Source organism: Rattus norvegicus, chromosome 14 (assembly GCF_021556685.1).
Source record: "Rattus norvegicus strain SHRSP/BbbUtx chromosome 14, alternate assembly SHRSP_T2T, whole genome shotgun sequence".
Classification (NCBI taxonomy): Eukaryota; Metazoa; Chordata; class Mammalia; order Rodentia; family Muridae; genus Rattus; species Rattus norvegicus.
The window spans coordinates 99,244,825-99,271,301 of NC_141547.1; the positions used below are offsets into that span (position 1 = coordinate 99,244,825).

The 26,477-nt window shown below is 41.2% G+C and overlaps 1 protein-coding gene across 14 annotated transcripts in view; it reads right to left on the reverse strand.

Moving 5' to 3' along the window:
* Nucleotides 1–26,477, reverse strand: part of Aftph (aftiphilin) — a 54,112-nt gene that overhangs the window by 20,294 nt on the left and 7,341 nt on the right. For 6 of the 14 annotated variants that reach the window (XR_015636672.1, NM_001305127.1, XM_087583526.1 and 3 more), the window contains 4 exon segments: nucleotides 16,160–18,117; nucleotides 3,978–4,129; nucleotides 937–1,063; nucleotides 235–291 (listed from right to left, as the gene is read on the reverse strand). Coding sequence is in view for 11 of the 14 variants with exons in the window: in NM_001305127.1 (NP_001292056.1) it covers nucleotides 235–291; nucleotides 937–1,063; nucleotides 3,978–4,129; nucleotides 16,160–18,085 (2,262 nt within the window). In the remaining 3 variants the exon portion in view is untranslated. 14 annotated transcript variants of the gene reach the window in all.

Consider the following 26,477-nt stretch of genomic DNA (forward strand, 5'->3'; position numbering starts at 1 on the left):
TTCTGCTAAGTGTAGTGATGCACACCTTGAATTTTAGCATCCATGATGCAAACACGGGCAGGCAAATCTCTGTAAGCAAAGGCCAGACTGCTCTACATGGAGAGTCCTATGCCAGCCAGGACTACATAGAAAGACCATGTCTCAAGATAAACAACTACTTTTTTTGGTCATGCTATGTAAGATGATTTTATAGATTAAATGCAATAAATATGGGCAGAAATATTCTGTACTTACCAATCCTGCTGCGTACATGGGCACTATAACAGGTTGCTTCTTATTGCCAGTGAACAGCTATTTAGAGAGAAAGAACACGTGTTTAGAGAACGATTTGTCTGTCATACAATAAAATTGTTTCTAGTATTCTTACGGTGTTTTATTATACTGTGAGTAATGAACTCAATAAGCTTAGCTTTCTTCATGGGCTCATACGTATGTGCATACTACATGTGTACATATACATGTGCATACATACATACACACATGTGTATATATTTAACCCAGTCCAATTTTTCATTTTATAGTTAAGGGGAAACAAAAATTATAAAATATAAGAAAGACTTAGAGCAGTGGTTCTCGATCTGCAGTCATAACCCCTCTGGAGTTAAACAGCCTTTCACAGGTATCACCTGACTATCCAAAAACACAGATATTTACACTGTGATTCACAGCAGTAGCAAAGTGACAGTAATGAGAAAGCAATGAGAGCAATTTTATGGTCAGAGGTTACCATATGAAGAACTCTATTAAAGGTTATAGCGTTAGGAAGGTTGAGAACCACTAACTTTGAGGAACATTATGCTGTCTTAAAATTGCTATATTAACAAGTTAACATTAAAGCCTACTTTTTCTGTAGAGTTAGATAATCACAGCTTAAACAGAAAACTGAAAAACCACACAGGTTTATTAAAGAATTTTTCAAGATTCTAACAAACTCACAATGTTTCGTGTGTCTATTCCCAAGGAGCACAGAAGCTTCTTGTTGCTATGTGAGCCGCCCCACTGGTACCGCAGACCATGTGCATCATGAATGTCCTGCAGTTCGGCCCACACATCCCGCAGCTCACTGTAAAGGCCACAGAGAAGACAGCAGTAGATTACTCCAGCACTTTACAACCATAAACTTCCTCTTCAGCACACTGATGATGCACCGTGCATTACTGTGAACAGCACGGTGACCTATCTTGTGTCAACTGCCACACCGTGTCAAGGCTAGCACTAAGGATGATTAGAAAGGTAAGCTAAGGAACTCGCTTGCTTGCTCTTTATCTGTTTATTATTTACTCTCTGTGCCTAGTGCTTACTCTGCACATGGGTGTGTGTGTGTGTGTCACATTTGTGCCCCATCCCTTCAGACGCAGCAGAGGGTGCTAGATGCCTGAGCCTGGAGCTGTGCTCAGCTCTGAGCAGTGTGGCTCTGAGGCTTTATAAGAGCACTGGGTGCTCTCGCTGCTGAGCCACTTCTGCAGCTTGTTCTTTTTGTTGTAAAAACAGTAAACCCAACTTCCAAGGCTGGGGCTAGAGCTTATTGGTTGAGCTCTGCCTTGCATTCCCAAACCCCTGGGTCCCATCCCCAGCACTGAGAAACTTGGCAGGGTGGTGCAGGTCTATGATCCCTGGACTCAGGAGAAAGAGTTCAAACTCATCCTTGGCTACACAGTAAGTTCCAGGTTGGCCTGTGATACATGAGACACTGTTTCAAAAAATTAACATTTAAAAGGGGGAAAAATCACTTGGCATCTACCATTTTAATTTAATAGAGTTACTCAATATTTGGGTCTTTTTTTGTGGTCTGAGACAGGTCTCACTATGTAGCTCAGTGAGCCTGGCCTCTGGCTCTTCTTGCCTCAGCCTTAGAGTGCTAGAATTATATGCTCCCATGCCCAGCTCTCCACAAGTCTTTATTCACAAACAGAGGTACGGTTATATAATTCTCTACTTTTTCCAGATTATATTTCTGGCCTGCATAGGGACAGCAGTGCATCTGCCACATCTGTCACTCTTGGTTCCCTTTTCACTGTTTTTAGTTACCATGGTCGACTACGGCAGGAAAATACTAAAGGGGAAATTCTAGCAAGACATACTGCGTTAATGTTTAATGAGGTGTTATTAGGAGTATTTACCCCATGTTATCATCTGTACCATCTCAGCAGTACGGTATGCTGAGAGAGCACACTCACCTAAGTCTTATTACAGGGCAACAATCTTCTAATAGTTATGACTGATAATCTCTGGTTATGTTTAATTTAAATGAAACCTTATGGACATATAGGAAATACAGCACAGATGGAGAGTAGCACTATTCACTATTTCCAGCATCTTCAGGATCTTAGAGCACACTCCTTATGGATGGGGGAAGGGCTGCTGACTTTGCCAATGGCTACATGACACTTGGTTAGGTCAATGTGCTATCATTTGTTCACCTATAGCCTACAGCTCTCTACTTGGATAATATTATTAGGCTGGCAGTGACCATCTTTTAGTATTCTATTGTGTATATTATTGTATGGTATGTTATTTCCTTATATTAAATCTCTTGGAAAGAGATTTGTACACCCTGCCCCTCTTTTTTTCCTTAGAAATCACTAAACAACAATGAGAAGAAAAAAGAACAAAAAAGAATGCCAATCTTGAATGGAATCAAGACAAGTGGAAGCCAGTACAAGAAGTGCTGAGGCTGTAAAGAGAGACAAACAAGTTGCCCATGACCTCGTTAATGGAAGAGAGGAGACACCTGAGAAGGAGAGGGTACTTCCAAAGGCAAGAGTCAGGAAGTATAAAAAGACTAGCCAGAAACGGAAGGACTCCGGGATCAAATAATTAACAGGGCCCCTAGGAAAGGAACACAGAAGCCAAGGAGAGATAGCAGTTGTAAAGGTGAAACAATAAAGAAGTGTTCGCTTCTGAAGGGCAAGCAGTTAGTGTAATGAATGGAAAGACTTATACCAAGGCAGTTCGTTGTGAAATTTCAGATCATAACTTATCCATCTGTATTAACAGAAGACAGTAAAATGTGTCTTGTGCATTCACCCTAACAGGCTGTATCAAGTGGGACAGAAGTCCTTTTTTTTTTGGTTCTTTTTTTCGGAGCTGGGGACCGAACCCAGGGCCTTGCGCTTCCTAGGTAAGCGCTCTACCACTGAGCTAAACCCCCAGCCCCCGACAGAAGTCTTAAGATGACAGTTATACAGAGGCCTAGGCTGAGCCATTCTAAAACCTGGAGGGTGTGGAGGGATGGCAGTCTGATAAGAAAGACTGTATGAACAGGCTCTTAGGGGCAAAGAAAGATGTAGAAAATAAAGCGACTATATGACATACGTGGGAGCTGAAGTGTTTTAGGTTTCAGGCTGTCTTAGATTTTGGAGTAACTGTATAGACTTTATTAGTCGGGCATCTGAAATGCTCCAAAATTATAAGCTTTTTAAATATCATGTCAATATTCAAAAATGTGTAGATTAAAAAAAAACCCAACCCCTTCCTTTTTCAGTGCTGGAGATCAAACCTGGGGCCTTGCACAAGCACTAGCAGGTGATCTACAACTGCCTTACACCGCTACACAGCTCCCACAAGTTTTACATGTCATAGCACTTCAAAGAATGGATTTCCAAATTAGGGATGCTCATCTTGAAAATACAAGATTTAAAAATGGTATGGAAGGGTGTGATGTATGTATATGGAGCTGGTGAGAACAGGTAAGCCAAGTGTGTGACATACCTGTAATCTTGGCACTTGCAGCCTGGGCTGTATAGTCAGGTAGTCAGACACTGTCTAAGACAAACTCCAGCTCACTTACTGTTTAGGTAGCCAGGAGGTAACACAACACAGGCTGATTCAAATCATCAGGGTAGAGACAGGGATCCCCTAAGTCTTCTGCACATGACTATAATATTATAGGATATTAGAGCAGTGCTGTGAGAGGCGTGACAAATCATAACAACTGAAACCAACAGTCACAGCTTTCTTGAACAGGTCCTACTTACCCACACTCAGCTAAGGCCTCTCTTGCTTTTACTGGTGAGTAGTTTGTCTCCAGCAAGTGCTTCAGGGAAGTAACTTCCTCTTCGGCATCAGGGACGAATACAGAAGGAAAACAGGCTTCGAAAATTCTCTCCAACCGGTTGAGTAAAGCTGTCTGAATCAACCCCCAAAAAGTTCACTTTCATTTCTTCAGTTTTAATGATGACTTAATTTTAGCTCAAGAATACACACACACACACACACACACACACACACACACACACACACACACACACACAGAGAGAGAGAGAGAGAGAGAGAGAGAGAGAGAAAGAGAGAGAAAGAGAGAGAGAGAGAGAGAGAGAGAGAGAGAGAAGGAAATTACCACTCAAACACAGGAAACAGATCAACAATTCCTCTAACTGATTAGGTAATCATGCTGCTGCTGCAGCAGGTGGCTGTAACAGGGACCACCATGCACTGGTACTTTCTATGTCGTGTCTTAGTCTGTTACGGAGTTCTACAGAGGAACACAAGTCATTACTCTGTGTGTAGTAAGTTTTCGTAATCTTCCAAAAGCCAAACTAACCCCCCCCCCAAAAAAAAACCCAAACAAATAAAAACCGGACAAGAAAACCCTCCGGCATTATCTTCTCTCTTGCCCCGGCAGCAGAGTAAACACAGAAGGAGGAGTGGGGTCTGGGGCAAGTAGGCTACCCACAGCCACCGAGAACCGTTTTCTCGACATAAACACGTAACTGTGGAAGCCTTTACCACTGCTGCAGAACACAGTAAAAAAGAGTCTCCATTTAAAGAGGGCCGAGGAGGTGGCTCAGTCCACACCACCCCAGGGAGCTCACAACCCCAGCTCTGGGCTTCTTGAGCACCAGTGCTGACACGCACATGCACAAATACACAACACACCCACAACACTTAAAGGTAAGAAAAGTACATCTTAAATGTTTACACGTATTTATTCCCTGCGTAGTGGTGGTGGGTATGAGGTGGGGGAAGCTGGAGGCGGGAGGCCAACTGTTGGGAGCTGGGTCCCAGGAAGTAAACTGAGCTCTTCTGGCTTGGCAGCAAACACTTTTACCCGCAAAGCCATCCTGCTGGCCTGAGCGTCTCAATTTTTACTGATATGAAATCCACTAGCTCTTTATCATTGACATCCTATACTACCTTTAATAAATCTCATTTCTCTACTTACCTTGAGGTAAAACCTGCATATTTACTAGAGTATTTTTCGCCATAAAATAGACAGATAAATTTACTTGGCATTTTGAGCTTTTTTAAATTATTAATTCAAATTTCTTGAATTTAGAATAATAATTTTTTTGGGTGTCACTGTATTTATTGACTATGTGCACCCTTACTCCCATTTTCTTAATGTTTTCATACGTGCAATATATTTTACAATTGAATACAATTGATTATTTATGCATCAAGTAGGAATACAAACTGTTAGAAGTTAAAGCCTGTTGGGAATAAATGTACTACTAAAACTGATAACAGAAAATACCACATCAAAATAGTTCCTCCTGGCAACTGACACAGACAAGGCAACACTTGATTTCTCCTCTGTAGTAGTCAGTAACTGGAGACAGAGACACAAAGGGCATAATTTCCATAATCGCATTTTCCAAACCTCAACTTCCCTTTTGGAAGCTGTGCCACAGCAAACCCTCCTTGGTTGTAATTAGTCTCAGGGTGCTCCTTTTCCATCTCTGCCAAAGCTCTCTGACACCCTCATTATATTCTTGTGAGATGAGGAAAAGTCTCACTTTCAATTATGAACCCTAAAGCAAAGGGTAGGTAGACTTCAGATCCCTAGGCTTTTGAAACTTGAGCCTGTCAAGGGGACCCAGCGCTGACTTCAACAAGGGGAAGAGACAGACGTGACTTGGAAAGAGATCAGGTAACTATCTAATTGGAAACCTGAGGAGCACTTCCCTCCTGGGCAGGGAAGGTAATAAAAACTCACCCAGGACCATATTTTATTTTCCAGAAAATTAAATCTTTACTGTATCATTTTTGTTATTCTTCTTAGAGTAAAGGGGAAAAACTCAACCTGTTACCAGAAGAAAACAGGAATCCTAAATTCAGCCAGCTGGGCAATACCATATATACAATGCAGGTTTTAGGCATACTAGTGTTATCACGAGCAAGTGCTCAAATGACTGCAGTGTACTTGAGGGAAGGAAATTCCATTACCTAATTACTTCAATTTTTTTCTTTCTTTTTCTTCAGTAAATGATATAAGCTACATAAAAAATTTAAAACTGAATTTAACATATCTTTAGAATTAGACTTAAAACACATTTGCTTCCTTTTTTTTTTTTTTTTTTTTTTTGGTTAAATGAGGCAACACAGGGTTTAGCAGGGTTTCCAACAGAGAACAGTATAGATAGATACCTCAGGCTCTGTAGCCCCTCTACAAAAGCAAGGCTGAGTGAGTGGGCTCTAGAAAAACTTATGCACAAAAGCAAGAAGTAAGGGACAGATTTGTCTCCAAGGCCATTCTTTGCCAACCCCTGAACTGGCGCAATATATACCAAATAGCGTCAGCCACAGGGAAAGAGCTCAATACAACAACAGCACAACAATGACAACCAGCTAAGAGAATTAAAGATTTTGGTTACATTAAATTCGTTGTGACATTTACTTTTTTTTAAAAAAAGAGAAGAGCAATTTTGCTAGCCTGGTACCCACTATGTGGAACAGGTTGAGCGTGAACTCAGAGACGCTCTCCCTATCTTGCCACCCCACCTCTGCCTCTGCTAGAATTAAAGGCACGTGTCATTATTCTTAAAATATTTGATTGCCGGGGTTGGGGATTTAGCTCAGTGGTAGAGCACTTGCCTAGGAAGCGCAAGGCCCTGGGTTCGGTCCCCAGCTCCAAAAAAAAGAACCAAAAAAAAAATATATATATACATACATACATATATATATATATATATGTATATATATATTTGATTGCCAACTATCTATGAGACCAAGATTGTTGTCAACACAATGTCAAATGTCTGCAGTGCTGACACAACCGTGACACCTACAGAGGAAGCTGCATCGCAGGCACTAAGGCTCAACTTCCACACGTGTAATCTAGAGTTATCAGGGCCTGCCCCACAGAGTAGATGAAGAAACAGACTATTAAATACTTCTGGTACTCCGTGCAATTTTTATCAGTTCCTGTTAGTATACAGGATACACATAACAGAAACATATTAAAGAAAAAGTCAAAGGTAGGCTCACTGCTCACCATTGATGTTTCTACCCCATAATTTAATGTTCTAAAGCACAAAGAAATCACTTGGCTTAACCTAATAATTCCTACCATATAAAAAAAGTAACAATAAAATAAATTCAATTATTTAGTATCTTCCCCCAAAATCAGAGGTTAGCTTTTAAGTATCTATCCTCCTCCCTCTTTCTTCCTTCCTCCTTCCTTTCTTTTTCCTTCCTTCCTTCCTACCTTCCTTCCTTCCTTCCTTCCTTCCATTTTTTTGGAGACAGATTTCTCTCTATATCAGTCTTGGATGTCGATATGTCTGCCTCTGCCTCCCAAGTGCTGGGATTAAAGGAAGTGTCTACTCTGAAGAGACTCTGTTAAAACCTTGAGGAGGCCACTCCTTGTAGATTCTAAACTTCGGATACCAGTGAATGACTTACTGTTAAGTTTGGTTGTCTTTACTGTATTACAAAACACAGTGTATGAAGCATACAGTAGATATGTTTAAACTAACTTTAAAATTAACTTTTAAAGATTTATTATTTTTGGCTAAGATCAAAAACTCAGGTGACAGCAAATGCTGGCGAGGATGCGGAGAAAGAGGAACACTCACTCCTCCATTGTTGGTGGGATTGCAGACTGGTACAACCATTCTGGAAATCAGTCTGGAGGTTCCTCAGAAAATTGGACATTGAACTGCCTGAGGATCCAGCTATACCTCTCTTGGGCATATACCCAAAAGATGCCCCAAGATATAAAAAAGACACGTGCTCCACTATGTTCATCGCAGCCTTATTTATAATAGCCAGAAGCTGGAAAGAACCCAGATGACCTTCAACAGAGGAATGGATACAGAAAATGTGGTACATCTACACAATGGAATATTACTCAGCTATCAAAAACAATGACTTTATGAAATTTGTAGGCAAATGGTTGGAACTGGAAAATATCATCCTGAGTGAGCTAACCCAATCACAGAAAGACATACATGGTATGCACTCATTGATAAGTCGCTATTAGCCCAAATGCTTGAATTACCCTAGACGCCTAGAACAAATGAAACTCAAGACGGATGATCAAAATGTGAATGCTTCACTCCTTCTTTAAAAGGGGAACAAGAATACCCTTGGCAGGGAAGAGAGAGGCAAAGATTAAAACAGAGACTGAAGGAACACCCATTCAGAGCCTGCCCCACATGTGGCCCATACATATACAGCCACCCAATTAGACAAGATGGATGAAGCAAAGAAGTGCAGACCGACAGGAGCCGGATGTAGATCGCTCCTGAGAGACACAGCCAGAATACAGCAAATACAGAGGTGAATGCCAGCAGCAAACCACTGAACTGAGAATAGGAACCCCGTTGAAGGAATCAGAGAAAGAACTGGAAGAGCTTGAAGGGGCTCGAGACCCCATATGTACAACAATGCCAAGCAACCAGAGCTTCCAGGGACTAAGCCACTACCTAAAGACTATACATGGACTGACCCTGGACTCTGACCTCATAGGTAGCAATGAATATCCTAGTAAGAGCACCAGTGGAAGGGGAAGCCCTGGGTCCTGCCAAGACTGAACCCCCAGTGAACTAGACTGTTGGGGTGAGGGGGGCAATGGGGGGAGAGTGGGGAGGGGAACACCCATAAGGAAGGGGAGGGGGGAGGGGGATGTTTGCCCGGAAACCGGGAAAGGGAATAACACTCGAAATGTATATAAGAAATACTCAAGTTAATAATAAAAAAAAAAGAAAAAAAAGATTTATTATTTTATGTGTATTACTGTTTTGCTTACATGTAAGTGACCCATGTGTGTGCCTGGTAACTCCTGGGGTCAGAAAAGGGAGTTAGATTTCCTGGCACTGGACTTAAAGGCAGTTGTAAGCCACCATATAGGTACTGGGAATCAAACTAGGATCCTATGCAAGTCCAACTATGTTCTTAATGCAGAGCCAATTCCCTAGATCATAAAACTCCTCTAACCAATATAATGCTCAGAAGAAAAGAAAATCTACCAGAGAGCATAGCTTCATTGTGACCAGACAGATATTTTCCCCAAGAAACTGATTTTTTAAAACACTATGATCAGATAATACTTAAACCAACGATCATTTTTTTCGTTTTTTTTTAACCATTATAGTTTGAGCATAAAAATTATCACATTAAAAGGCTAGAGTTGCCCAAGTGAAACACTGAATTTGATTTATTTTAACGAGTAAAAAAGAACTCACTTTATACTGACCCATCTATATTTCAAAGAAAAGTACAACTGGTTGTAACAGAACATTTATTTCTACTTCAGATTTAATGGGACACCACCCAATTTTTCAAAGTTGTAACTTACTATCTATATTGTGACTTAAAGATATTTAAATTGTATTTTATGTGTATGGGTGTTTTGCCTGCACGTATGTCTGTGCACTACATGCATATTTGCTACCTGTGGAGACTAGAACCAGAGTGACAGATGACTGTGAACTGCCATACAGGTGAGTTGGATAGAACTGACCCCAGGCCCTCGGCAAGAGCAGCCATCCTTACAGACCAAACTTGCTTTTTCCAAGTAGCTCAGACTGGCCTCAAATGTGGAATTCTCTCTTGGCCTCCCAAGGACTGGGATCATAGGCATATACTACTATGACTGACTGAACAGTGACATTTACTAACATACTCAAATACATACAGACTTGAATAAAGAAGAGAACTCCAAACACTCAGACTGGCTGAGCTCTAGTTCCCATATATAGATAAGATGACATTTGTAAAGCAAACAGAATCAGTACAGCCAGTTTAGAAATGTGAGAAACTAAATTTAGCAAAAGACCAAAGGTCTTCATTCTCTGAACACAGACACGGAATAGGCCTGGTACAGTATATTATAGTTTTTGCTTAATAATCATACTTACATAGTACTTGCCATTATTCTAAATGCTTTACAAGTACTGGCCATTTAAGGCATATAAGCAGCATGCTGGAAGGAATTATACATTATTTACTTAGCATGTGCCAGAATGTATGTATGTACCATGTGCATGCAGGTGCCTGGGTGTTCGTGAGCCACGTGGTGTGGATGCTAGAAACCAAACCTCAGGCCTTTGTTGAAGCAGGATGTTTCCTAACCATTGAGTCACCTCTCCAGCTCTAGAAGTAACAATATTATGTCCACTTCCTAGTTGAGAAAAATGGAGCAGAGAGAAGTTACATTCTTGCCTCTGGTCACATAAACATTAAGTGGAAGGAAAGCAGTTTTTTGTTTTTGTTTTTTTTTTTTTCTCAAGACAAGGTTTCTCTGTGTAGCCCTGGCTGTTCTGGAACTCAGACCAGGCTGACCTTGAACTCACAGAGATACACCAGTCTCTACCACCCAAGTGCTGGGATCTAAGGTATGCATCACCACTTTCTGGCCATGAAAGCTGTGTTTTGGGGTTCTGTTGTTTGTTGGATTGATTTTTAATTTTTTTTTTTTTGAGACAGGGTGGTTTCTTGTGTGTCTTTGTAAGCTATTTAAACCTTTACATGCATAGGTTGGCATGCTTATCCAATTACAATGTCTACTGCTAACAACAGCTTAATGCACTCTTTGTACTGTGCTATGTTTACATTAGCAACAGAATATGCACGAATCTTAAAAGAAACCCCATGAGCTTGCAAACTGCTCCAGCCATGCTAAAAAATCAGTGTGGAGAATTCTCAAAAAGCTAAAAGTAAGTCTACCAGATAACCCAGCTAAAGCACTCCTTGGCATATACTGAAAGGACCTCTTACTCCACAAACACCTGCTCAACCATGCTTGCTGCTGCTCTACTCACTACAGCAAAGAAACAGAAACAATCGTCTAAATGCCTTCAACCAATGACCGAATAAAAAAAATGTAATCCATATACAGAATGGAATAACATGCAGCTATAAAGAAAAGGGAAGGGGTTGGGGATTTGGCTCTGTGGTAGAGCGCTTGCCTAGCAAGCACAAGGCCCTGGGTTCGATCCTCAGCTCTGAAAAAAGAGGAAAAAAAAAAAAAGTGAAGTCAGAAACGTTGCAGACAAATGGATGGAATTAGAAAATATCATGCACAGGAAGGTAACCCAGACCCAGAAAGGCAAATGCCACGTTTTCCCTCACTGGAAGTTCCTATTTCCAAGTCTTTAGATGTGAATACATATCCTGGAGTCACTGCAGAAACCAGGAAAGTAAAGTGGGACCACTGGCCGGACTAGGAGGACTGCAGAACAACAGAGAGGGGAATATCGGGGTGGGGGAAAGATAGGGCTGTAATTAGGGAGAGGAGAGGGAGATAAATGCAAAAGAAAGAAAGTAAAGACAGTAAGGATGTCTGAAAAAATCCTAAGGACTCATAATATTAACTATCTACCCTAATATATTAAATACCTTAAATATTCATGAGTGTGTACATGTGTGTGTATACATATATATACATATACATGTATGGATACACAGGAGCGCACTTGTCTCTCTCTCTCTCTCTCTCTCTCTCTCTCTCTCTCTCTCTCTCTCTCTCTCTCTCCACACACACACACACACACACACACCAGAGTTTAAATGAACATTTTGCATCCTTGCTGGCGATGCTACAGTAATGAGCCAAAGACCATCAAATAAAATGCCAACATCAGGCATGAGAAGCCCGATCTTGAGTTGTTAGGGCTGTCCAAGAGACTCTCCAAATATTACAGGTTATTTATTGCAATTGCCCTTGTTTGGCCCCAGAGGTGGAATGTAAGTCTCTATCGCTGAAACACCATATACTTCAGATGCAGGGCCCAGAGGCCCCTAAGCTATAACTGACTGAAATGTTTCCTCCTGGAGGACTAACTTTCATGGAACCAGAAGGCTCCATATAAGCTTTCAAAAGAGGAAAGCACTCACAGTCCTACCTAGCTATGAAGTATATGAAGGACCAGCATGGCACAATATCATAAAGGGTGCTTGCTGTAGTGGCACACATACCTTGGCAGTAACCAACAGCTCTCTAATTGGACTTAAGACCACTGACATTAGGGAAATCATGCCAGATACTGGAAACCAAGTAGAGAAAAACTTAGGTCTAGGAGTGGTTTGTACACACCTTTAATCCTAGCATTTCCGAGATAGACACACAGATCTCTGAGTTCAAGATCAATCTACAGAGCAAGTTCCAGGACAGCTAAGCTTAGGCAGTGAAGAAGTTGGAAAACAGAAAGCTCTTGATAATGTAATAGAAAAAGGGGGCCATGTTCCAGCCCCAGGAAGCAGCAGAACTCAGCAGCTTTGGCCACATGGCTCTGGCTTTAGACTCCAGAATAGAAGGGAATTCTGGGACAATTGATGCTCGTTATCTGGAGCTAAAAAATTAGTAGCGATTAAGAAGAGACCAGTGTCACTGAGGTGAGATCTTCTGGGAAGTGTTTTCTGAGAGCACAAAGATTCTGTGTTCCAGAGATAGACAAGGCTATCTCATGGTGCAGCTGAACTCGGTAATGTGTAAGAGTCACCCAGGTGGTACTGGTTTTAAAGGCACGAAGGTGTCATGGGTAGCAGCTGAGGCTGGGCATTGTGAGAGGCCAGGGAGGCCACTGGTGAAGGTGTAGCCTCAGCTGCAGTTGATCCAGGACTGAAGGGGCCATGCAAAGGAGTTGAGGCTTGGCACCATGAACGGAGCCTATGAGAGGCTATTGGTGAAGCCTGAGATTTAAGACTTGGTTCTTCTGCTACTGAAATGCACATCTCTTTACAATGTCTTGAATTTAAGACAAATGTTAAAATCTCTTAAGTGTATTCCCATTAGTTTTTCTTTCTTGCTTATGAAGAAATGCTGTTTTTTCTATTGTTAATAGTTTTGTTATCGATAACACCAAGTCTTATACAGAAGAAACTTAAAATCAGAGTAATTTAATCTTCCACTTCAGAGGATACCTTATGCCTTACCATCATTAAATATTAAGTAATATATCAAATACAAGCTACACTTGTACACTTACCAATTCCTAATTTCAAACTAAAAAGAGAATGGCTTACATTTACCAGGCTCTGAAAAGACCATTTGTTCCCCCTGTACAGTTTCTGGGTAAACCTGACATAGTACTTCTAGTTGGAATTAAAGGCCAGAATGTCAAATTTTGTGAGGGGGAAAACAGTAAAAGAGAAATACAATTTAACCAAATACTTAAATAATAAACAGAGATCAAGCTTGCCTTGACCCCCTGGTTCTCCTGTTTTAGCCTCCAGGGTATTGGGATTACTGGTATGAGCCATCACCTTAATTCCTTTGATACTTCTATTTCCAGCCATAAATTCAAATGTGCATGCAAAAGTCAAACACACACAGTTTTCGGCAAACGATTACAGAGGAAAAACGATCTGGTATATTCAATTTGAGAATGCTGATTTTCTGGTGAAACACTAGTAACTTAATCTCAAAACAGCATAAGCCAGAATGTTTTTCACCACCTCCTTTTCTTTTTTGTGATATCTTTAATTTGTTTTTAAGCAGAGAAGCTTTTGTTTAGTAGACTTGCAAGGGGCATGGCATTGGCAGTAGTTAAAGGAGTGCCAGCCCACACCATTAAACTTTATTTTATTTATTTAAAGGTTTATTTATGGCTATGAATGTTTTGCCTGCATTTATTTATGTGCACCACGTGCACTCCTGGTGCCAGTGGAATTCAAAAGGGGGCACTGGGTGCCTGAAGTGGAGTTGCAGAGGGTTGTGAGGCCAGCATGTGGGTCCTGGGAAGTGACTCTGTATCCTCTATGAGAGCGATGAGGGCTCTGAGCCTCTGAGCCTCCTTAAGCCTTACACTCACTTTCTTGCGTGTGTGCGTGTGACTCCATGTGCGTATGGGCACGGAAATGAAGGTGCAAGGGAGGGTGTGCAGCAGGGCTGGCTCCCCGTGGACTGACTGGAGTCAGGCAGTTGTGGGTCATTTGGCATGGACGCTGGGATGGGTCTGTACGCTCCCAAAGAGCAGCTTTCTCAATGCTGAGCCTGATCTGCAGCCCCTGGGACCCTTCGTTCAAGTTCTCAAATCCCATCTCATAACTTTTTTCAGTAATACCTGTTAGAGGGCTACTAACAAAAATAACTCATACCCTCTCTTCTAGAAGAAAATCTTAGTATTTACCAATGACCTAAATTCTCAAGTACCATTTTGAGTAACATGTAAAATTTTACGGAAGCTTACAGTTAAATCAATGCTTATGCTAAAGACTTTTCTTGCTGAAAAGGCCATTTTGGTATAATCACGAGCGCTAGCCAGGCGTGGGGGCTCATGCCTGCAACCCAGTGCACAGAGTAAGGAAGTCAGCTACCACCAGGAGACATTTTAAGGAAAACATTAACAAATCTAATCCTCTTTCAAAGGGCAAGATTAGAACTGATGCACTTTTTCAGCAGAACCTGAAGGCCAGGGAAGAGAGTCCAGGCTGGTTTCCTCCAGAACAGCAGGTAAAGTTTAATCTGCCCTCACTCTGACTCAGTCTGCCAGCAGGCCTGCTGCATGTTCTCTTCCTCAGTAACCAAGGTGCGCAGCCTGGGCCAAAAGATCTCAGCATGTTAGCATTTTTGCTATCTCTATGCAGTTTACATTTCATTTTCACACAGTAAAATCCTGTTTCTACAGATTTCCCCTCATTATCCCAAACCATAAAGCTTTCAAGAGTCTGTGAAGATGCAAAATCACACGTCACATTCCAATGAAGTCCATATACATGTATAGCTATGTGTGCACTCAATTATTAAATTACATATAAGTAAATTCAACATGAATGATGTGAGAAATTTCCATGTGAGGTGGCCATACTTTTAAAACTTCAGTATCTGATGATGTTAAAAGTTCAGGCTACAAACCTAAGATCACCTAATACCGCTGTTGTCTTATACTTTAGGAGATGAAACTAAATAGGAAAAGGGTTGGGTCAAAGCAACAGTCTTCACCTCGTATTAAAATTAGTTAACTTCTTGCTTAGAATTATAAGGCTCTTCCTCAAATTAACAGACTGGAGATACTCCCAGGTGAGAGTGGGTTTCTGAGCAAAAGCCGACTGCAGCAACCGAGCATACAACGCACTCACAGCACACGACACAGCCTGTGGACGAGATGCTCACATCCATCACCACTGTAAAGCAGGGACTGGTTTTCCCAGAGAATGCCCCTTTCTTCACTGCTTGGGCTGAGTAATGGTAAAAACCAGGACAGAGTCTAACAGGATTGGGAAACAATGATTTCAAGCTATAAGTACAGGGGCTGTTTTAGATTAAAATTAATATTAATCTTTTCTGAGAGAGAATGAACCAGAAAGAATTGTACACAAGTGTTGAGTAGTAAAAATATCCTCCCTGATATTTCTACTCTGTAAGAATGGTCATAAACAAAGCAAAAGCTATGTATATACATAAGCAAGAAATGATATAAATAAATTAATATGACAACAGCAAGTTAACCCACAGTCATTTCTTTCAGGGCTAAATTTTAATTTATTGTGGTTGTTAAATCATAGCGTTTTAAGTCCCATTAACTCTCTTCTGCAATCAAAACTGTATTTCAATCTAATTTGTAAGAGACATAGTTAACTGATTTTCTTTTAAACTCCTAAAGATAAAAAAAAAAAAAAAAACGGAGTTAGCCTTCTTTTAAAATCACTGTAAAGATAAAAACAGAAGGAAAATGTCTAATATTTAAAACAGATATTTCCATGGATAATTTAAATTGTTAAGTTTCTGCTAACAGTTAAGACACTCTCTGTGACAGCATGGATAATTTAAATCAATAAGTTTCTGTTAACTAGTTAAGACACTCTGTGATAGCAGTTTTACAATTTTTCAAAGGGCTGTGAAAAATCTAATCTGCACACTGGGCCAATAAACGTCATATATCACACAGAGACCCTTAACCAGGCAGACGCTCAGTTAACTTAGTTTAAAGCTGCATTAGAAGTCTCCTTGGCGACTAACAAGTTGTACAAGTCAGAGGAGGTAAGTGCATACCTGAGCTGAAGTGGCTGGCTCCTGCAGATGGCCACTAGCAACTGCTCCTTTGGAAGCTGCTGAAGAGACGCTGTGCGTCCTAGGGGTCCCCAGGGTGTCCAGAGTTCCATCTGTCCTATGTGACTGCCAGACTTCCTTCCGATGATGAGACTCAGTTGCCTGCTGATCCCCAAAGGCAGCCCAAGAACAACTGTCTTTCTGTTCATCCTCAAAAGCATTCCAGTCGACAGCTTGGCTAGGACCTGCTGAACTGAAGTCTGCAAAATCATCCGAGTCTTGAAAAGCACTCCCTTGAGTATTTGGCACAGAATCAAAATCTCCAAATTCACCGTCTTGACCATTTTTCAGTTTTGAGTCGGGTTCACTGTCTTTTCCACCAGACTCTCCTTCCAATGGACATTCCTCTGATAAGCCATCAGAAGTCTGTCTTAGGTCGGACTCAGTAAATATCATTTCCTCTGGACAAGAAATGGCATTTGTATCCTCAAATTCTCCAAAATCATCACCCGGTTCACTAAAATGTAGAAAATGCTCTGAGGAGTCTTCAAAAGTGACGTCACTCATTGAATCTTGAGTACTAGTAACAAAGGGTGGAGTGGTGCCACTGGCTGTACCAAAGTCACCAAAATCATCCTCATTGGTATCGTGGCAAGTCACAAAGCCGTTAAAACTGTCACCATTTTTCATGCTTGCAGCAGAATCATCCAAAACACTTTCTTCAGTTGGATCAGGGTTTGGGCTTTTGGGGTTAGTCAACTTTCTATTTTCTTCTTTGGAAGAACCAATTTCATTAACATCAGAAGTTTTAATAGAATCCATGGATAAGTCAGCACACTTAGCGACAAAGAAGTCATTTTCCTCAGTTTTACACCGTTCTCTCCTAATGGCTTCTGAATTTTCATTTGAGTCTACCAAGCTCCAAGCCTCAGACTGAATCCTTGAATTTAGAAACTCATCCTGTTGCAGTGTTTGAAGGTCTTGTTTTTCAACACTGAGCCCTCTGTCAGCTATGGCATGGAAGTCTGAGGCGCAGACCTGATGTTCTCTTTCAGTGTCCCCTGTATCCGCAAAGCTCCCACCCAAAGTCACTTCTTTCATACAATTCAGCTCCTTGACTCTGTGGCTTTTGCTGTTTCCCTGAATGGTCAGTGCATCACCATCATTTACAACTGCACATTCTAGTTCTTCTAGTTGTGTCCTTTCTGTTTGGGAAAATGTAGAAAAATCTGCAAATTCCGTAGCAGGACTAGCTGCAGACTCTAAAATGCACTCGGTGCCACAAGAGGTGCTAAGAGGCCTCGATCCCTTTGAATCTGCCACACTGTCCAGGTCCTCTGTCCCCTGAGGATTTGCAGTTTCCACACCTGCAAACCCGTTTGTGAGAACTTCCAGACAGGCAGGCTTCTCACCGTTGCAGCTCTCTAACTGAGTGGTTTGGTGGACAATGTTTGTATCAGTTCTAAAGTCTGCTGGAGAGAAACTTGGGAGCTGCCCGGTGCTTGGTCCCTGCATCACTCCTTTATCTACACCTCCCAGGCTTTCCCTGCCACAGAGGGGAGTGTCTAAAGCTTTAGATGGAACCATTGCTTTGCTGGTGGCAGAAAGTACAACATCAGACTGACCTTTCGAAGGAGTGGGAAGTTCAGCAGTGATGTCCTTATCCTTACCGTTCTGAATGGACTTAAGGCTTGTAAGGCTGTCTACGTTTTCTGAATATTCATCAATTGGCATAAAATGGTTTGAAGGTACAAAGTCTTCCTTGGAACGAGTATAATCTGGCGTGTCAAAATCAACAAACCCTACACCAGAAGGGCTGACTTCTGAAAATCCACCAAATTCCCCAAACTCATCCTCGTCGTCGTCCTCTGCTCCGTTGTCCAGAGGTGGGGGGGACGACGAGTACATTCTGATGACGTCTGGCTCCATTATTCAGCGGCCTTCCAGTGATTAATGTATGCCTTAAAAGAAAAAGAAAAATCATCTGTTTGCTTTGTTTGTTTAAGAAGGCAGATTACATAACAAGGTTTTTCAAGTTACTTTAAAACAATACAAACAGAGCTATCTCTCCAGTCCTATGCTGTATTTTTAAAGCTATTTTTCTTTTGGGTAAGATTAAAAAGCTATAACCTATTGCTTTTTATTTTTTATTTACTTATTTTCTTAGACAGGGTTTCTCTGTGCAACCTTTGCTCTCCTAGAACTTTACTCTGCAGAGCCAGCTGTCCTGCACTCAGAGGTCCTCCTGCCTGTGTCTCCAAAGTGTCGGGATTAAAGGTGCGTACACTAACCGGCTGGAATGTCAGAATCTTGAGCATATATTTATAAATTTTCTCTTGCATATTTTCCTGTGTTTTAAAAATTCTCATTCACAATTACTGGGGATTCCTCATGCCTAATATAGATTTGTATGTGTTCTCTCTCTCATATATATGTGTATGTATCATATAATAATGAATTTATCTCTAATAATTGCTATGAACTATGTTCTTCATTTTCCTTTTCAATGTATTTCTGACTCAAGTTAATCTTCTGATGACTATCCATTCTTAAGTAGTTTAAACTCAATGTTGGGAAAATTGTAGCTCTCAAACATAAACTCTATACAGGTTCTCCCAATGGTAACACAGTCAGGAACCACAATACAGATGCTTGACTTATCTTGGGCTATATTGTCACAACCTTATCGTAGGTTGAAAAGAAATACATCCAACATGAGCAAACTGCTCTGAGAACCTAAGTTTTCATTTCTCTAACACACAGCTAACGTGAATGCTGGGTCACATGGTATGTTCAACTTCATTTTTAAAAAACCTACAAAACTATTTTGTCAAATTTATTTTTATAATAACAAATCAATTTGCAATCTTTTTTTAAATTTATGTATTATATATAAGTACACTGAAGCGGTCTTCAGACACACCAGAAGAGGGCATCGGATCTCTTTACAGATGGTTGTGAGCCACCATGTGGTTGCTGGGAATTGAACTCAGGACCTCTGGAAGAGTAGTCAGGTGCTCTTAACTGCTGAGCCATCTCTCCAGCCCTCAATTTGCAATCTTATTTGTAATTTTCTTCTTTATATTGCTACCATATAAGTGTAAGATTTAATAACATTCACTTTATGAATGAAACACATTTAAAACTTATTTTGCTGTCTAATCTAAAGATGCAAGTAGCCCTCTCCTCGAGTCGGGCACAGTGCGCAAGGGAAAGAAGGCAAGGAGGAGAGGCCCACACTTGCCACAGTGAAACAGGAGATCAAAAAGGTTGCCAGTCCTCTGTTTGAGAACTTCGGCAGGGTAGGACATCTAGCCCAAAAGACATCTCCCACTCTTTGTCAAATGACCCCGCTACATCAGGCTGCAGCAGCGAAGGGCCATCCCCTATAAGTGGCTCACAGTACTGCCTGACATTAACCAGTTCCCCCAGGCCCTGGATAGGTAAACAGCTACCCAACTGTTTTAAGTTTGCCCAAGAGTCCAGGCCAGAGACAAAGCAGGAGAAGAAGCAAAGGCTGCTGGTCTGTGCTGAGTAGAAAGCTGCAGGCAAAGGGGATGTCCCAGCTAAGAGACCATCTGTCCTCTGAGCAGGCTCAATACAGTCACCACCTTGAGACCAAGAAGTCTCAGCTGGTGGTGACTGCCCACAACTTAGACCCAACTGAGTTGGTGGTCGTCCTGCATGCCCTGTGTTGAAAGATGGGTGTTCCCTACGCATCACCAAGGGAAAGGTCAGGCTGGGGTGCCTGGTCCACAGGAACTTTCACGGCTGTTGCCTTCACACAGGTTAACTTGGAAAATGAGGGTATTTTGGCTAAGTTGGTGGACGCTATCAGGACCAATTACAAAGACAGGAGGAGAGGCAATGTATGTCTGTGGCTCACATTGCAAAGCTAGAAAAATCTAGAGAACGTGCCACTAAACTTTTAGGGTTAAACACACACTAAGTTTTCTGTACATAATATAATCACAAAATAAAAAAAATAAAGATCCAAGTAAAATTTTTAGAAATGCTTTCCCATACTCATTAATTTATAATAAGTATTTTATGGACTTAGTTCTTAAAATGAACTTGTCAACGTTATTTTGATCCTTTGTGTGAAGACCATCAAGACAGACCTAACATTAAAAGCAAATGTTGGGGGCTTAAGAGATGACTTAGCAGTACAAAGCATATGCTGCTCTTGCAGAGGACCCAGGCTAGATTCTCAGTACCTACCCTAGTTTACAACCAGCCACAACTTCAGTTCCAAGGCATCTGAAGCTCTCTTCTGATATCGTCGGGCACCAAGCACACACATGCAGGTAAGCAAAACATTCAATAAACACATATACACACATAGTACAAAATGAATGAATTTTAAGAAGCAAAAGGAAGAAGATGCTAGAACTATCTTGTGCACAGCTCTGTGAATGAGAAAGGGTACCCATATTCTGGAGAACAAACTATGGGAATCAAGAAAGAACTGAGGATGTCAAGCATGGTGGGTCACACCTGTGATCCAAGCACGTATGAAGCTGCAGGGGGATTTCAAGTTTGGAGCTACACAGGGAGGTCCAGACCCACAGTCAGACCCTGCCTAAAATGATGGGAGTGGGGAAAGAGAATGTGAATAGGAATGAAACATAAATAGGAAAACTAAAAATAAAAAGCACACTGGAAAAGCAGAGATGCAAGTCAGCGGCAGCAGCCCTGGCTTCAGGATGGAGGGGTCCAGAGCAGCAAGTACGACTTGTTACTGTTGTCGCTCTTCTCTCTGAACAGCCCTGAGGACTGAGCCCTCGAAAGAGTCCAGAGCAGCAAGCACGACTTGTTACTGTTGTCGCTCTTCTCTCTGAACAGCGCTGAGGACTGGGCCCTCAAAAGAGCTGTTCATTCAAGAGACTCATATAAAGTGGAGATCGTCCTCCCAACAGATGCCCAAATACCAACACAGAAAGATATAAGAATTATGAATAAACAAGGCAACATTTCTGCAAAAATTCATAGCTCACCAGTAACTAAATCCACGAGATACTGTATGAAACAAATGTTCTGGGCAAATAATTACAAAGATTTAATTTAAAAAGGTGATCAATAGGTACAGGAGCGCTGGCCCCAGTGGTGTGGGTGGAGGAGACCCGGCAGGCTGACCACCCAGGCCCGGATCCAGGACTTGGAGTTGCCCACCTAACATCCAACACCTATGAGCCGCTGGAGCCTCGAAGGGGCCAGGCCTGCAGATCTAAAGCTGCAGGATCTCCATGACTCAGGCTAAAGCATGTTATAGAAGAGCCTTGGTGAGGGTGCAGTACTGATGATGCAGCAGAAGTCAGAGGCCTCAAACCAGACCAATGACTCACTGCAACAAACGTTTGCAAGTAAAGCTGTTTGGACAAAAGGGTATACTGTGAGATACATTGTGACACACTACAGCTTCCATGGTGAGATAGGGTTTTTAAAATTTTCTCTTGGTGGGGGAAATTATTAAGTGTGGAGAACAGATATGGAAGGCCTGGGAAATGAGTGGGATTGGGGTGCAAAATGTGAAATCCACAACAAATAAAAAAGTATGAAAAAAAATAAAAAAAATGGTCACTGAACTCAAAGAGAATACAATACTTCAATAAATTTGGGAATAATTAAACAACTGAATTACTGTCATAAAGGATCCTACAGATATTTAGAATCTCAAGCAGACATGCTCAGAAGAAAGCCCCTCCAAATCATGTTATAAACTGCCAAAAGGTACATAATAGGGAAAGAACATTGAAAGCTCTGGTGTTAAGTATCTTATAACAAAGTTCAACAGAATTACAGCAAGATTATCAGCAGAAATGTTAAAGGTTAGAAGGCATGGAATGCTGTATTTCAAGTCTTGAAAGTAAGACTAAGATTACTGAATACAGCAAGGTTATCCTTCAGAACTAAAGGTGAGATAAAGACCTTCCAAGACAGCCTAAACCAAAGCCATGACCTCTAAACCATATACAAAGAAGAGAATAAGTGCAATCATGAAAGAAACAATAAGCCTCACAGATTAGTACCAATGAAAATTAGAAAGGAATCATAAATGGTTGATTCAATAAACCATCAAACCTTAAGATGAATTTAGAGAAAAAAAGTAGATGTTGATTATTCAAAATAACCAGTAGAAAACCAACCAATGGTGGGAGGTAGTACTATACATCTTCCAACAAAACTATGAACCCTCTAACTAAGTAAGACACAAACTAGCAGGGTTAAAAACAAAGCAAAACATCAATATGCTGCATGCAAGAAACCTTCCCCTACCCCATCAGTAAAGAAAGACTGAAAACCAAAACTTAGGGGTCAAAGACCGGTCAGCCATTAGCCTTACATGACAGAAATGTACAAGTCAGAAGAAAGACTCCCTGTGGCATATTTATCTTAAATTATCTTCATTATGGAACCACCTTAAAGAAGAAAATAACTACACATATCTGTTTGCTTTGTTTTTCAAAACACGGTTTCTCTGTATAACTCTGGCTGTTCTGGAATTCACTCTGTACACCAGGCTGGCCTCTGCCTCCAAAGTGCTGGGATTAAAGGTGTGAACCACCACCTCCCAGCCTTCTGTGAGTTTTGTAATGAATCTGTTGGTTTTGGTGGTTTTGTTTGTTTGTTTGTTTTGTCTTAGTGTCTCGTGTGTGTGCTTGTGCATGCTCTTGAGTCCAGATCGGTACACTAATGTCTAGTTCCCTCTTTGCTCTCTACCTTAGTACCTTAAGACAATGTCTTTCACTAAACTGGATGCTTACTTCCTCGGTAAATTCGCTTAGCCAGCAAGCTCATGGAATCTGCTTTCTTTGCACCTTAATTCTGGGGTTACAGGCACAGATAGTCATGCCTGGCTTTTTATACGGGTGCTAGAAATTTAAATTTGGGCCCTCATATTTGTATTTGTAGAGCAGATCTTACCCATTGAGACATTTCCCCAGCTCTCAAAATGAAATAAATAAAATATAATAAATATTTGGAGGTCAGAGCCAGCATTTAAAAGCATGGGCTAGTTCACCTCCTAGCACCCATGTTGAGTAGCTCATAACCACTCACTTGTCAGCTCCAGACAATCTGACCTCCTCTAGATTCCTCAGGCACCTGCACACATATATAGGTAAACACACAGACAGACATGTAAAATACAAATAAACCTTTTTAAAAATAAATTCGGATGCTAGAGTGATGGCTCAACAGTTAGGAGCACTGGTTGCCTTTGCAGAGGACCTACGTTCAGTTTGCAGCACCCACATGGTGGTTCACAGTCACCCATAGCGCCAGTTACGGCAGACCTGACATCCTCTCTTCTGACTGCTTCAGGCACAGGTACACACATGGTCCACATACATGCATGCAAAACATTCACACAAAAGAAACAAATAAATGGTATATTTAAATTAACATATCACTTATCCAAGCAACAATCCTCTATCTATCTATCTATCTATCTATCTATCTATCTATCTATCTATCTATCTACCTACCTACCTACCTACCTACCTACTACCTGATCCTTCATCTTCTAAAACACCTTTGTACCCACTAGTTGTTCCTCATGCTTACTTGACATAGCCACAGTCCCCAGAGTCTATCTCTTGTAGTGTATCTCGGGGTTCATTCATTCCGGCAGCTAAATAATCTTCCACTGTGTGTATATGCCACAGTTTGTCATTGTCAGTGAATTCTTGGGTTGGCCACACCTTTTAGTTATTGTGAATAACACTTCCATGAACACAAATATATAATATACTTTCTTTTTAAAAGTTTTTATTTTTAAGTGACAGACTTTAAATAGTTGCAAAAATAGTATGGGATCCTATGTACCCTTTAAGTCTGTTCCCATAATGATAACATCTGTACAGCTCTAATGTAGCAAACTTAGAAGCTGAATACATTGTTACCATTATAAGAGACCTCATTCATCTTTCACTTTGTATGAGACAGGGTCTCACTAAGCTGTCAAGGTTGGGATGAGTCTGCCCTGTAGCTCGGTGAAGTCTTGAGCTTAGAGCGTCTTTCCTCAGGTTCAAGAGCAGGCAGTATTTCAGGCCGCAATACCAGCTCCAACTTGAGTGTTAGGTAAGCAGCACCATTCAGTAGGCAACCATTAAAGTTGACTTCCTTTTTACTCCATATGATACCCTTGAGGTTCATTCTGTTTATCATGTCTGTCCACAAGGTCAGTAGTATTTCACTGTAAAGCTGTAATATTGTGCAACCATTTCCTGCTGACTAACATTTGGGTTCCTTCTAATATTTTCTTGTTATAAACAGAAGTATAATACAGATGCTAAGAACATCCACATACAGGTACTTCTAGAAATGAGAGATGCCAAGAGTGTGATGCGAGGACCTATGGTAAGTGCATATTTAGGTTTAGAAAAGCTGCCAAAGATATTTCAAGTGAACATACCATTTTACTGTCCTACGATGCTGGACTTTTCTTCTTTTCCTCCTCCTCCTTCTCCTCCTCCACTGCCTCAATTTATGGCAATCCTGCTGCCTAATTCTTCCACATTCTTCTACATTCTGGGAATACTGACATCAGGCACCATACCCAGCAATACCTGATATTTAAAGAACAATGTATAATGTTGCTACATCCTTCCACATTTCTACAGAATCTGCTCATAACTAAACTGCTTTTTACAGAATTCTTCACTGTTTGAAAATGGAATAATTAATTGGTTCAGGCCTATTTCAAAATCAGCTGTCAATACAAACACAAAATCTGAACCAGGACATTTGTAACCAAGGCAACAACACAGGAACTAGTAGGTTTTCTTCCTGTCACAACTTGGCAAGGTATTCTGTTTTCTGGGGTTGTGAGCTCTCCGGCCTTCTACACGTCTCAATCCTGAGTTTCCTGGTGAAAGAACACGCACTGCTATGTCCTCTCCAGCAGGCCCTGGCTCTGGCTCATCTGCCCTTCAGAAACGTTCAGAAGGACCATGCCACCGCTTCTAAGTTTCGGCCAACCAGCTAGTGTGGGGATGGTTGACACACTTCTAGATAATTATGCTGTGCCCTGGCCAACTCTACTTAAAAGAAGTTTTATGTTAATTAAAGTAGCAGTTGTACATTGAATTTAAAATTTATATTTAATTTAAACAATCCATTATTTTTTAAACACTGAAAATATGGGGTTCAATATCTTCTTCTGTTTAATAGGGAAGGAAATGAGCTACTTCAGTGCTATCCCTGGCATACAACACTGTTTCTCCACCCTTCCTAACAGATGACTTTTCAGCACCATAAAATTTCCAACCAACTATCTAATTTCTGTACATTACCAGAGCAAATAGTGGGGGAGGGGAGGTAATACACTTGCTATTTTTATGACTCCTTGTTCCAAGGCATTTATTTAGAAGGAAGTAAACACACGGGGGTGTACTGGCAGTCAGGGACAGTCAAACCACAGTAAACACAGTTGACACAAGCGTCTCCTTAAGGGTAGTAAACAGTGTGCCAACAGTAGTCAGAGCAGGGGAATCAGAGTCTCAGCAGGGCTTCTGAAATTTGAGAATTTTTTTCATGGGAAATCACTCCTTATAAGGCTAGAGGTCAATGGAGGTGAGAAACAGTAATTAAAAATGCAAAGCAAAGCATGCCTTCTGGGCTGGGAATTTTGGTAAGGAAGGTCTGATATAAAGGAGCCAGAGGAATAATCCAGAAGTCCAAGCTGCAGTCAGCACAGACTGGGCCCTTTGGCAGACTGGCAGCCAGGGCAGCAGAACATATTGTGTGAAGACATCTTGGTACGAATCTTTACCCAAGAGAAGCTGCACTTGCTTAAGACTGGCTTCAAGTCTGAACTGGGCATGGAAAAGGGGAGATACTGAGCCTGCAGGCTGAGGCCTTTAAAGTAAGAGGCAAAATGAGCTTAGGAAAGCAAAGGAAAGAAAAAAGAAGGGGGCACTATTAGCTTAAACTACTTGGCTATTTAAAAATAGTCTTTCAAGGAAACTACTAAACTACCAGGTATCAAGACTTGATTCCAAGCCAAATGGCCATATGAGAACACAAAGCGCCATTACAGTGTGGTAAGCAGAGGACAGTTTTACTTAAAAAAAAAAAAAAAATGATGCTAGAGTAACTCCACATATAACTAAAGGCTTCAGCAGGATTGAAGTCAGCCTGGGTCACATGAGACCCCTGTCTTGAAAGGAAAGGAATTTATTTTATTTGATTCAAACACAGGAAACTGAAGGGAACCCAACAGCTTTCTTTTGGAAGCCAGCGGCCAGGGAAGAGGACAAGTGGTAAGATGCTTGCTGCACAGGTTGAGAACCTGAGTTCAGAGCCAGGTTAAGATGAC